The sequence below is a fragment of the Aulonocara sp. 'chitande type north' Nkhata Bay genome, linkage group LG20 (assembly GCF_057382095.1).
Source record: "Aulonocara sp. 'chitande type north' Nkhata Bay isolate Kocher_YH1m ecotype deep benthic linkage group LG20, A_spYH_male_GT1.1, whole genome shotgun sequence".
Classification (NCBI taxonomy): Eukaryota; Metazoa; Chordata; class Actinopteri; order Cichliformes; family Cichlidae; genus Aulonocara; species Aulonocara sp. 'chitande type north' Nkhata Bay.
This window is the reverse complement of record NC_141363.1, coordinates 33,706,828-33,719,965: the sequence shown is the minus strand read 5'-3', so window position 1 is coordinate 33,719,965 and position 13,138 is coordinate 33,706,828. Positions and strand designations below refer to the sequence as shown.

General features: G+C 40.5%; 2 protein-coding genes and 1 long non-coding RNA gene across 4 annotated transcripts; 2 read left to right on the top strand and 1 right to left on the bottom strand.

The window, feature by feature from the left end:
* The first annotated feature begins 2,503 nt into the window (after window positions 1–2,503).
* Window positions 2,504–8,730, top strand: LOC147306057 (aquaporin AQPAe.a). Of its 2 annotated transcripts, none has more exons than XM_086277109.1 (6): window positions 2,504–2,630; window positions 3,041–3,232; window positions 3,730–3,891; window positions 3,989–4,153; window positions 4,707–4,787; window positions 5,535–8,730. In XM_086277109.1, the coding sequence occupies exons 1-6, from the start codon at window positions 2,616–2,618 to the stop codon at window positions 5,748–5,750; spliced, it is 831 nt and encodes a 276-aa protein (XP_086133235.1). In that variant the 5' UTR covers window positions 2,504–2,615; the 3' UTR covers window positions 5,751–8,730. The 2 variants fall into 2 exon arrangements, with proteins under 2 accessions (XP_086133235.1, XP_086133234.1); XM_086277108.1 differs by having other exon boundaries at window positions 2,513–2,630; window positions 3,038–3,232.
* On the bottom strand, window positions 4,572–9,302 carry LOC147306056 (uncharacterized). The gene is made up of 3 exons (XR_015126599.1): window positions 9,180–9,302; window positions 5,514–5,638; window positions 4,572–4,783 (listed from the first exon to the last, which is right to left on the bottom strand). It is a non-coding gene; the product is annotated as an uncharacterized LOC147306056 (long non-coding RNA).
* Window positions 9,303–10,239: 937 nt separating this feature from the next.
* mipb (major intrinsic protein of lens fiber b) lies at window positions 10,240–13,049 on the top strand. Its single transcript, XM_086276764.1, has 4 exons — window positions 10,240–11,024; window positions 11,220–11,384; window positions 11,474–11,554; window positions 11,655–13,049. The coding sequence occupies exons 1-4, from the start codon at window positions 10,665–10,667 to the stop codon at window positions 11,838–11,840; spliced, it is 792 nt and encodes a 263-aa protein (XP_086132890.1). The 5' UTR covers window positions 10,240–10,664; the 3' UTR covers window positions 11,841–13,049.
* The last annotated feature ends 89 nt before the right edge of the window (window positions 13,050–13,138 follow it).

Sequence of the window (13,138 nt, the reverse complement as noted above, 5' to 3'; positions counted from 1 at the left end):
GGGGATAACAGTTACACAGTTGCTGTAGGGAGGAGGGGGTAATCCACAACATAATGGGGCACACCAGCAGTCCTCCTCCCCACCTGCCCAACCAGTTCATTCTGGACTCACTCTGCTAGATTTGAAGGCTTTTGATGCTTGGAGGTATCAGGAAAATCAGATTGGACTCCAAATATTTAGATACTCTAAATGAAAAACAACTAAAAAAAAAAAACATGTTAGAAAAAGAAAGAAAGAAAACAAGCGTCAGAGAGGTGATTAATCTGAGTTTTGACGTAAACCAAAGAATTCTGTCTGCTTTGGTGTGTGTTTCATATCAAAGAGCGAAAATGAAAAGAGTGCATAGACGCAGCATCTCAATAGGTTCTATGGCAACAGCATCATGAAAGGGTTTGTCCCCATGGTGATCAGAGCGGTACCTCACAAGTAGTATGTAGAGGAGGGGGAAAAAACCCTGAGCCTGCCGACATCAAATCTGAGATCTTTGGGTAAAGTGTCAACAAAACAGCAGGCATTTGTTTGCACCTTTAACCTGTAAGTATGCTGCTGCATAAGATGGAAAGAGTCCCTCTGCTTCACATTGGAGCCTGTTGAAACCCAAATTTCCTTCCAGGAGGAAAAGCTTTTATCACATATTTATCCACTGAACAAATGCAGTGCATACACCAACAGCCTAAGGTTTTGGTGTTTTCTTGGTGCTCTTGTCACTAATTGGCTCTTTCTATAACTGATATAAAGGCTGAACGTCTGTTTTTCAGGTGCTCAGAACACGCTAACGCAGGTCATCCAACAGGAGAAAGCAGGAACAAAAACAACTTTATCCTGTGGTAATTTTTCCACTGTTGAATGTATCTGTCATGCTGTTGCACAAATGTAATTTAATAAGGAAACAGCCATACCAGCCAGCCCTTTTAAAATGTGCTTTGTAAAATGTTAGCATGCTGAGATGGTGACAGTGACAATGGTACCATGGTCATCGTAACAGAAATGGCTCTTTTCTAATTATCATAAACACATAATAATGATGTCAGTGTTTTTACTTTCAAGATAAATATAAAACACACAAATATTTAAATTTATAAGCTAGATATAGGTTTCAGGTGTGAAAGGTGTAGCCAAGTGAGTTCCTCAAATGGCCAGCAGGGGGCAACTCTGGTTACAAAAAGAAGTCTGGTTGTATAAAAGTAATTTTTACAGATAAAACAGCCTTTCATTTCCGTTGTCCATATCCTTAGTAAATACCTTAACAATGTCTTTTTAGGTCTCAGGAGTTAGTTTCAAGTCTTACATGATGCAACATGAAGTTTATTTAGAAAGCTGCAGCTCTGAGTAAGGAAGCAGGTCGTGCTTTCAGGTGGGATTCACAATTTGCCTGTGAGCAAAACAAACCAACTAATAAACCAGCGAATAGATTTGCTTACAGGCTTTTTGGAAAACCCACAGCCTATGGGATTAAAAACATTTCCTGGCACTAGAGGGGTTGGGAATCATTAGTTAAATATCTGTGCCAGAGGATTCGGCTTTTGATCCCATAACTCTGTGAATTTGTGGCCTGCCTAGTCTGCAGGTCAACATTACATTAATATTGTCCATAAATCAATACATGACAAAAAAAAAAAGAAAGTGGTCACAAATTTATGATTTATTTCTCATACTGTTTATAATATATAATTTTTTTTTTCATTGAATGGTTTCAACCTTTCACATTCACTTTATAGTGTCATTAAAGTTTGGAGAACTAAAAATGAACAGTATTTTACTTTATGATTAAACTAATTTTCAAAACTGAATGATTCGTTTTTAATAATTTATTGATAAATATTTAATACTTTCCTGCAAAACTTTCACTCTGCTGTGAATCCAGTGGACTGGATTGGGACTGTTTGCAGGTTTGTTATGGCCCTCCGGTCCGATTTTTACCACCTCTGTTTTGCACTTTTCATGGTATATGTCCATAATAAAGAAACATGTGACTTAAATAGACTTAAAGTTTAGTTCAATTTGTCTTCAGGACTATTAATTTTTTCCCCCCTGTCTTTGAAGGCAATCTAGCCTCCTGGGTCTGCATTTCATGTTAAGATATAAACTGAATATAAATGGGTTGCCACAGCAGGTAGCACTGCATGTTTGATTTGACAGCTTTCTTATGCCAGGCATCTGGGTCTCCTCCTGGGATCAAACCAGTGGGTCTTTTGCCTTCTAAACCACTACACGATACATGAACTAGCTGTGAATGTGAGTTATCTGGAAACTGTCCTCTCTATACTGGCCAAAGTGACTCCAGTTAGAAAATCCATGAAATGCTTCTCATAGTTCTTTGAAGATTTTTTTTACAGTAGTGAAGGTCAGTGAATGTTTAGGAGTAAAGTATGCAAATGGACTGATGTGTGTGAATTACTTGATAACGCCTGATGTGCACTAGAAGGAGAGGGCGAGGAGAAGAGAGAGAGAGAGAGGGAGGAGGCTGTTCTCATCAAAGGACCTCTCGCACACTCAGGTTAATCAGGGAGGTAGCAGGAACCTTGAAGTCCTCAGAGACCACCAGTTACACAGAGACACACAGAGAGACCGACCACCAGAAAACTGCCTGAATAAACCTACTTGTTGGGTTTGAAATGACGTGGCGTGAGGTAAGCATGTTAGGTTAATGTATTAATGTTTAAATGTGTTATAATTTACATGGGATGGAGTTTAAATCTTGTCTATTTTAGTAAAAAATGTCTCTTTATTATTAGGCTTTGCGTACAGAATATTAACATTTAAATATAATCAGTAATTTTATAACTAAATGGATTAAAACAACATTAAGCTGGTTACGTTGAGAGTGTTTTTAAGACATATTTTGAAAGAAAAATATGGATAAATATCATTTGCAGCATAGAGATTACATGTTCATCATGCTCTGATGATTAAAATCTTTATTTATTTATTTATTTATTTATTTTTACCTGTGTTCTGCTTTTATTTACCTAAAAATGTAACAATATATTTAGAGGAGTAGCTAAAGCCCAACTTGTTTACATCCCTTTTCTATGAGGAGCTACGTAGTCGGCAATTCTGGCACGCCATGCTGGCAGAGCTCCTCGGCACCCTGGTGTTGGTGAGCGCTGTGCTGGGTGCCTCTGTGCCAGGCCCTGGAGATGCCCCTGGAGGACCCCTGTATCCAGCGGTGGCAGTGGGTGTGGTGATTGTAGCACTGGGACACTGTTTTGGAGAAATAAGTGGGGCACAGGTAATTATGTCATTTTAACATGTTGTTTTTCATTTTTCTTTCTGAACTGAACTTGACAGAAACGCTTTCAAAGTACTTCAAAGTAGTTCATTTAAGTGAATAGAAGTACGAATGCGACAATGTAAAAAAATGCTTCAAGTAAAAGTCCTGCATTTAAACATCCTCATTTCGAAATTGCTCATTTGTTAAAAAATGTACTCATAATTAGTTAATTATATAATTATATATACTATTAGGTAGTTTTAGTTCAGCGGTTTCAACCTCGGGGGTTGTCTCCTCTCCAAAGGGACATTTGATAAATGTAAGAGAGTATAAATGTTACAAGAAAGGAAAAAACAACCCTGCATAAATTCATATTTCCTTTTTGCACTTTAACGTTTGGCGATCATTGATTTGATCTATTACAATAAACATTAAAGTAGAGAACCGTGAGACCACCGAGCTGTTTATGATTTCTATAGTTTTATATGCCAGTGTGTGCTTGTGTTCCTGCTCAGGTGAACCCTGCTGTGACTCTGGCTCTGTTGGCCACACGGCGGCTTGATGTTCTCCGGGCCCTCGTTTATATCATCGCTCAGTGTTTGGGGGCCTCCTTAGGAGCTGGGGCCCTGTACCTGGCCCTGCCGTTTAAAACCACAGCAGAGCACTTTGTCAACAGGGTCAGTTCCTAGAACGTATGTGTGCCATTTAAAAAAATTCTAACAATCATTTGCATCTTTCTAGAATATGTTTTTACTCTTCTCGCACCTCACCCAGGTACCTTTAGAGCTGAATGCAGCCAAGGCTCTGGGCATTGAGGTCTTGTGCACCTTCCAGATGGTCTTCACCGTCTTCTCGGTGGAGGACCAGCGAAGGAGGGAGAGCCCAGAACCAGGAAACCTGGCCATTGGACTAGCACACACTGCTGGTGTGCTGATAGGGGTGAGATGAGCTTCTTTTATGCCTATAGTGTATTATTTGTATTATTTCCCCCCCCCCCCCCCCCACTGCTACAGCCACTGTGGGTTGCATTTCTCAATATACATAATCTGGAGCTTTTGTTGCTTTCTGTCACACTGACACAGAAAAAAGATCTCCCAGTTAAATATGTGAGTGGAACTAGTTTTACAGGAAGTGTGATCAATTTTAAAGAAGAGCAACAAAAAACAACCAAACCAGAGAAAAACGGAACTAAAATATAATCGACACGAGGAAGTGTGCTTTTAAATCAACATTTGATTTTATTTAAGGTGTTAAATAAAGAATCCATTGCACTTTTTACCAACTTATACATTAAATAACTTCAGAAGTGTTTTTTATGTTATTTAAAATCACTTTTATTTAAGCAAAAGACCTGAGTGGTTGTTGTGTTCCTTCTGCCATAACATTTTTTAAACTTTAATTATTATGATATATGTCTTTAAATCTTAAAGCTACATTATCCTCATGTAGAAAAACAAAAAGCCTTATTGTGATGTTGTTTGTTTTTCTTCAGGCTCGGTTCTCTGGCGCGAGTATGAATCCCGCCCGCTCGCTGGGTCCGGCCATCATCACAGGCTTCTGGGAAGACCACTGGGTGAGACAGAAATCCAAAATCCAAATCTTTTTTTTAAACACAGATTTTTGGTCAGTGTACAAAAGTTATGAAGACATGATTTTTAGTGCAACATAAGTAAAGTCAACAAAATTTACATTCACATGGGTTCATTTTGATTTTTTGCTACACTATAAAGACAAATATTTAACTTCTTACTATTGATTGCTATTGTTATTTTTTTCTTTTCAGATTAAGCTCTTATAACATGGTCACATATTTTAAAAGGTTTTTGTTTGTAATAAAGAATGGTGACATTTCATGTGTCTTTAAGTTGTTTCATAGGAGATATTTTTGTTTTTAAACATCACAAGATAAAAATTAGACATTTAAAGAAAGAAAGGAACATTTGCAGAATTTTATTGTATTTTTAAAAAAAAAATTTCTTCTGTTAATCAGCTCAGCATATTTAAGATCTATCTTGTGATGAGACCAAACTACAGGGTGGATAAAACAGCTAAAAGTAGCTCAAACTTAATCAACTACAACAATGAACTGATCCATGGAATTCAGGGCGGTCCCCATCTCTGGTCCTCATGCAGACGTGTCAAAAACTTTCGGAGTAATCTTTTTAAAAACAGACAAACAAGCCAGATCAATCACATAACCTCACTGGTGGAGGTGATAATGTCAAATCTAACAGTACTTCAGTTTAATGGATTCCTCTATTTGTCTTAGATCATTTAGTTACCATGAAAACTCACATACCTCACTTTTGCCCACCTGCAGGTTTACTGGATCGGGCCGGTGCTCGGCGCCATACTGGCAGGGATGTCCCATGACTTCTTCTTTGCACGCAGCGCCTCTCGTCAGAAGCTGGTGGCCTGTTTGACCTGTAAGGACATCGAGATCGTGGAGACGGCAAGCATGACCGGATCGTCGCTGTCTACAGTCACGCAGAATGCCATGAGAGCCAAGCAGGCCAGCAAGCAGGAAAACAACTGAAGAGACATGTACCAAAAAAGCGCACTCTGTGCAACAGCGATTTTTTAAAAGATGCACTGGTGTACACACCATCAAAGTAAATGGTGATGGGGACAAAAGAAAAGAAAGAAGGTGTGTGAAAGGATGTAATTTATCTCACATGACATGCTGTAATATACAAAAGCAGACAGGAGTGCTCGACCATTTAGAGTTTAATGTCATCTAATAGCAATCGTAACATCCTGATAAAGAAGCAGTTTAACTCACGAATTGCAGTTTGACTGTGGCCATACAGAGACCCGTCTATTAACTGCAAGACTGATGGCTTAATACCCAGGTTGTGAGTGTTGGTGCACCAAAATGCACCACAATGGGATATAATTACTATTTACTTTCACAAATAGTCACTTTTATTTATTTATTTTTAATATTTATATGTCTGATATTGTTTGACCATCTGTCTAAACAATTTTTAAAACTAGCAGGTCTACATGTACAACCTAACAAAAATAAAAAGCAAAAACAAGCAGTGATTACTCGCAAGTTTCAACACAATAAAAGAAAAATGAGGCCCTATCTCTATCATTATACGGTAAAATGTGTATCATTACAATTAAAAGTACTTTAAAAAATTCAATTGTATCAGCTAAAACATACTCAACAAGTATCGAAAATAAAAACACTAATATTTGAGAAACTCTCCCATAAATAACAAAAAAATCATGGAATATAATACGATATAGTATTAGTATAATCGTTCTGCTTTTAGTAAATATTTTGGAAGATTTCTGCACAAAAACACATCATTTTTTGGAATCAGGTTAGCAAACAGTTCAACAACAACTGTCATAAAACGGTACGAAGCACAAAGCACAGTATTTCTCTCTTAGTGTAGGATAATAAAACATCCTCAACCAAAAATGCCCAGAAAATGAATTTCAATGAGATACTTCACTGTTCGGATTTCTGGGAAAACTGAATTTTCAGCTGAAAGATCTCATCCTAAGTACGCTTGTTTTTTGGAGGTTCGTGTTATATTTGGTCAATTCTTGTTTTACGAGCTGGCCAAAGACTAAGTTAGCTACAGTTACAAGATTAATTTGATTTTGAACGAAGACCTAGCACAAGATGGAAATTAACTGCAGCTTAAAACATGTACTTGGACTTTTTACTGAATAGCAGTCGCTAAATTTGATTCACAGAGAATTATCACATAAATGTGCAGCTCTCCTTACATTTGAAGAGCTTCAGTTTCCAGTCATTCTGGGGCTAATTTCATGAAGGTGATTCAAAAATATAAATATTGGAAATATTCCAATCTTTCCATGTTACAAATGAGTGTACAAATGTACGATTTATACATTCAAATGCCAAATTTTATTCTAAAGAAGATCATCTTAATGTACAAGTCACAGTTTGAAGTTTATGGAAGCTTGTTTACGCCACACTTTGGGGTATTATCTCAAAGTGTTTAGTTGGGTATGTAAAACTTTTGACTTACTCAGAAGTAAGTTTTTCATATTTATTTTGTCTAATTTCACAAAATAGGACTCTGATTTCTCCCTTTTGTCACAGGAGAGAGCTGTTTGCAGATTTACAAAGCAAAATGCTCTAGAAACCTTACAAACTATCTTAAAAACAGCAATCAGGCACAGATAGCGACTCACTAATTCACACAATGGAGTGCTTAGTTAGCAGATATATCCCCTCATAAGTTAATGGAGACCAAAAACAGAGACAAAAGAGAATGATTGTTAGACTTAGACTTACCAGAAAGACAGAAATATGACCCCCAGATGTGTACATGTTAAAGTTATGCATTTACTGTATAAAAGATGATGAAATCTCAGTGTTCACAACTTGTTTCCAATGCTCAGAGTACGTGAAAAAAACTTTATTGCAGGCCTCATGGCACAAAACAGAAATGTCTTAAAGTTGCAGTGACGCAGTAAAATTAGGTAAAAATACAATCTTATTCCTAAATTTGAGAACACTAGCAGTAGTAATACTAACAAAAAGCTATAAGACATGAGTGGGATGGAGAAAAAAAGCCCAGACTGTGTGATATGGAGATAAAACCCAGCTTTTCTTTTGTAAATGGCAAAACTTCCCATTTCCTCTTCAGAGTAACACAGTTTTTGGGACGTATGCAGCTAATGTTTTATGTTTTCAAAGAACCAAAGCTAATAAAAAACCCACATGTGATAATGAGGCAACAAAGGGAGGGTTGCAATTCTCACCTTCTGCTGGTGCATTACAAGCACACGATAATTTTTATTTTTCCCCCTTTTTTTAATGCGCGTGGGGGAGAATTTCATGTAGAAGCTGAATTTTAAAAGGAGTAGATGTGACCTTTGAGGTCCTTGTTGTCTGTCATTAGTGTATGCAAAAGTGTAGCCAATACTGTGAGATTCAGTATTCACTTTCACATTTGCATGTCATTATAATTCTAACAGACACTCATTGAAATCCTGCTGAAAACACCCTTATGTTTCAGTTGCATCTTGTGTTTGCGAATGCTTTGAAATGCTAAAGAGGTCCTTAGCCTGCACCGTGGGTTCAATGACGCTCTCATCCAGCATCTCTCTCATGTCTGTGCCTGTTAGCGTCTATCTCTTCTCTGAGGTCTCCTATTCACAATCAAATGGACCTTCATTCCTCTGTAATGGCTCTACAGAAAGAACACCTTCAGTCACAACACGCTTTGTAATTTGAAATGGAAACGCTGAGCATACGCGTGTATGTGGGTGAGAGACAATACTTTGATGAAACCTTTAAACATATTTGTGCGTGGGTGTACGCGCCTTTATTTTTGCCTCGCATTAAAATGTGTTTTACGTGTTTGCAGTTTAAATGTTCAGTTGAAATAGAAAAAAGTTGCTCTTTACTGATAATTTGCTTTAGTTTGTCTTAAGTCACAGGCATTGTACAATCAACAACAAATTATATGTAAAGAATTTGGACGAACTAACCCTTTAAAATTGATATTAAATAAAAAAAATCGAACCATTTATTGTATACTTTCTGTGTTGATGTGTGTAATTTTCATACACATGCACACACACTCTTAAATTTGCATGCAGCATGCGCACATACACTCGCAGACACACATACAGCATGCACAATAGCTATAACTGCCACTGTGCTGCCAGCATTTTGCATTGTGTGTGTTCTTTCTAACATGTATAAAAGGGAGTTAAAACGGCAAGCTCAGCTATCTGCATTCATCACGCCCCAGCTACACACACACACATGCGCACGCATACACACTCCTCCACCAGTGATGTCGCTCGGCTGGTCGGCGTGACGCCCCGGTGCTGCACAGTAACCCCATCGTTCCCCCGCATCCCCGCTGCCCTTCTCCCCTTTTCCCAACCTCGCGCACACACTGAGAACGTTCAGGGCTTTGGTCGTACGTCCTCCTGCATCACAGCCTCACATACTGCTAACCTCTGCTAAGCACCTCCTCGAAGCTCCTGTCACAACAGAAGGCACAATCTGCTGCGTTGTGTGAATTATTGTTGGTTTGCTGCTTGATTCACTGTTTTCTCTCTGCATTGCTGCTTTCGCCCCTTCTTTGCACACATCAGCCAGATTAACATGTTTCTCCAATATTTTCTAGCGCCACCAAATGGCGCTGGTTGTGGGGCGGTGTCAGTGCACACTGAACCCTGAGGCGGTGTCAAGTTCAGGTTAAAGTGCTCACACTTCCAGGCCTCTGCAATGCTTAATGCCAATTAAAGATCACTGATTCTCACAGGCAGGATTAATTATGTGCACGCCAATAAACAGAAGCTGCAAATTTAAACATGCATTTTGGCACTAAGCTTTGCAAATTTGAGAAAATGCTTTGCCAGCTGTTACTTGTGCTTCGGTTTAATATGTATTTTTGTCTTATCTCTGTCCATACGTAGCCCAGATGCTTGTTACAGACAATGGTTTCACAGGGTCAGGCATTTCAGTGTATCGGTCAGGCCAGCACTGTTAGCTTTGGGCACTTCCGTCCGGGGGCCCCAACTGTATTATTTGAATGTGTGCATGTGTGTTTTTGTGCATACATGTGTGTGTTTTCTGCCCTAATCTATCAGCATGCGTGTCCCCTGATAATGAAAGTTATGATACATCAACAGATGACATACTCCCGAAAGAAAACTCAGCATAACCTGCTCTTCACTGCAACTCTTTCCTCTGTCATTTTTGACTCCTTCTAAAGATGAATACACTCTCTTGTGACTTTTTTCCTGCAAAATGTTACTACCTCACTCTAAAAAAGAATAATTTCTCACTCATTTTCACTTCATATTTTTTTCCTCTTAGATATGCTACATCTCTTTTGGCCATACGCTGTTATGTGGGGGGAGACAGAGGGGTTAAGTTTGTTTGATTTAGGATGTCCAGCACTGCTGCCCCCCGCCCTTGGCCCTACAGGGGGATTATGGCGTCACCTGGGGCCCCTGGGGGGGTATTATAAAGCGCCCGTCTGGCCCTCTCCCCTCCGTCAGAGAGGCTAAAAGGTCCACTGGACGCTATCTATCCCCGTCTCTTTTTAGAAACACCCCTTTAGCATTGATGCCCACCTCTTCTTGACATCCCATTCCACCTGAGATCTCCTCCCACACTCCCACATTATCTCACACCTATGTCTTTGGACAGGTGGACAGAGGTGGCAAGCGAATGCAGCTGAGTTGACTTTACCAACCCAGTCTGGTAAAAGATCTGTTGAGTGGATTCGTCTGTTGACGTTCTGAAATCCTGTTTTGTCTTTAAACTGACTTTCCAGCTGTGTTTGGTCAGCTTAGTGAGCTGACTACAAAAGGGAGACTCTTTTTTAAAGTTTTTGATATCTGAAGAGGATTGAAAAGGTACACATTTGACCTTTTCTAGATTTATTTTTGAAGAATCCTCTTCATCTGGTGGAGAGCCTCAACCGTCACCATGTGGGAGTTCCGGTCTATGAATTTTTGGCGGGCAGTTTTTGCCGAGTTCTTCGGGACCATGTTTTTTGTGTTCTTTGGCATGGGCGCTGCCCTGCGCTGGACCACTGGGCCTCATCATGTCCTTCACGTGGCCCTGTGCTTTGGGCTGGCAGCCGCTACCCTCATCCAGTCCATCGGCCACATCAGCGGCGGCCACATCAACCCTGCCGTCACTTTTGCCTACCTTGTCGGCTCACAGATGTCTCTTTTCCGAGCCATTTTCTACATTGCTGCCCAGTGCCTGGGTGCTGTAGCCGGGGCTGCTGTGCTGTATGGGGTCACACCAGGCAACATGAGAGGCAACATGGCAATGAACATGGTAAAGACCAAAGAGGGATGTTTCAGGAAATAAGTGTAGCAATGTTGGGAAATCCTTTTTGGTTTAGAGTTTGTACTACCAATTCAGGTTTAATGTGGTAAGATATGAAACCATGGTTGGATTCAAATGAAATGCATTCATTCACTGCACCTCTCGGCCCAAATATCACCTTTTATCATATTTGTGTATTTCCAGCTGCAGCCTGGCATCAGCCTGGGGATGGCCACCACTGTGGAGGTCTTCCTCACCATGCAGCTTGTCATCTGCATCTTCGCCGTGACTGATGAGAGGAGAAACGGACGTCTCGGATCTGCTGCCCTCTCCATTGGCTTCTCTGTTACCATCGGACATCTCATGGGGGTAAAGACACACGGTCTTAGCATATAATCTAGTGTTAAATGCATGCATACGGAAGTGTAAATATTAGAAACGTGCTTCTTGTGTTTCAGATGTACTACACGGGTGCTGGAATGAACCCTGCCAGGTCCTTTGCCCCTGCTGTGATCTTCAGAAACTTTATCAACCACTGGGTAAGACCTGAAACGATCGATCTTCCCTCACCTTCCTTCTGTTTTAAGAGGTCTCATAAGTGACTCAACCGCTGATAAATATTAACTTTGCTGCTTACAGGTGTACTGGGTCGGGCCTATGATAGGAGGTGCCATGGGGGCCCTCCTGTATGATTTCATGCTGTTCCCACGCATGAGGGGTCTGTCCGAGCGTCTGGCCACACTGAAGGGCAGTCGACCTCCCGAGAACGAGACCCAGCAGGACACCCGCGGGGAGCCCATCGAGCTCAAGACACAAGCCCTATAAACCTGCCCCTTCTCCCCTTCTCTGACTGGGGCCGAGGGATGAGGGACAAGGCCCTGAGCTACACCAACCCCACCTCCACTGCCCCCACCCAGTGCCTTCACATACACACACACAGACACAAAACTAACCCAGACAACTCACGTGTAGACTAACACCTAACAACATTTTCCGGTGCCACTCTAAAAACATGCAGGTCAATCACCTTTAACCTCAACACACAACAACACTCCTCTACACCCAGTCATCTCTCTGTATTCTGAACTGGACTTTGTGTTTTCATAAATGGTGACCAGAGATTGAACCAGTAGCCGCCCCGTCTCTTCCTGCCCGCCTCTTTCCTCCTCCCAGGCAGGCTTTTGATCTGCAATGCAGAAACGTGTGGAAACCCCTTAAATCCAGCAGAGAAATTTGAGGAGGGGAGGAGACTGGGGGGTAGGACGGAGGTGAGGCGGGGATGTGGGAATGATATGTGAAAGGGATAAGAGAGCATGGGGCAGGTGGGGGTGGAGTAGAGGGGTGGATAGAGAGGGCAGCACTTCTGGGTTTGTGGTCGTTTCAAGTTGGGTTAGACCAGTGAAGATGGGCATGCTTTTCATTATTCACAAGAATTCTTTTTTCTTTCTTTCTCCATTTTAGTTTATTTTTTGTTTTGTTTTCTGCACTTCCCACACAAGACGTGGATGTATGATACCATTAGATTTAACCAGGGTTTCATTATTTTCAATCACTACAATTTATCTGTGGGTTTGTGTTTGTGTGTGCGCGCAAGTGTGTGCGTGAGAGTGAGTGTGTGCCTTTGTGTGCGCCTGCGCCTGTACGTTTGGGTGTATTTGCAAGTGAGTGCGTTTATGTGTGTACGTGTGCGACCGAGATCGCACATACAGTACTTTTTATTTCGTTTTACCGCTCTCATGTTTCGTAACCACTGATTGTGCTCATTTTTTGTCCCCACTTTTTAAGACATTACCATTTCTCCTCCGCCTTCACTGTGCTATTTGGTATGATATTCATTTTTACATAAACCATCTGCTTTTTTGTTCTGAATCAGCGCAATCCAAAGCAAATGTTGTATCCCAGACTTCAAGAGTAGGTCTGCTGATCGGCTGTGCGAGTTTTACATTGAGTCTCCTTTTATTATTTGATCCTTAACTGGGAGCACAAAGCGTTTCAATAAGAATTTCAATGAAAATAAACATAAAAAAAACTTGATACGAGGGTCGGCTCATCTTTGCTTTTTTCGCCTTTAAATGTTATGAATGCAATTTAAATGAATGCAAGAGGAAGTGTGAGTTGTAATA

Bases quoted from the DNA above. Each gene is read 5' to 3' on its own strand.
- mipb (XM_086276764.1), top strand. From the start codon at position 10,665: ATGTGGGAGTTCCGGTCTATGAATTTTTGGCGGGCAGTTTTTGCCGAG. The intron at 11,385-11,473 runs GTAAAGACACAC...CTTGTGTTTCAG, and splicing joins CCATCGGACATCTCATGGGG to ATGTACTACACGGGTGCTGG. The intron at 11,555-11,654 runs GTAAGACCTGAA...TGCTGCTTACAG, and splicing joins GAAACTTTATCAACCACTGG to GTGTACTGGGTCGGGCCTAT.
- LOC147306057 (XM_086277108.1), top strand. The intron at 3,233-3,729 runs GTAATTATGTCA...GTTCCTGCTCAG, and splicing joins GAGAAATAAGTGGGGCACAG to GTGAACCCTGCTGTGACTCT. The intron at 3,892-3,988 runs GTCAGTTCCTAG...CACCTCACCCAG, and splicing joins CAGAGCACTTTGTCAACAGG to GTACCTTTAGAGCTGAATGC.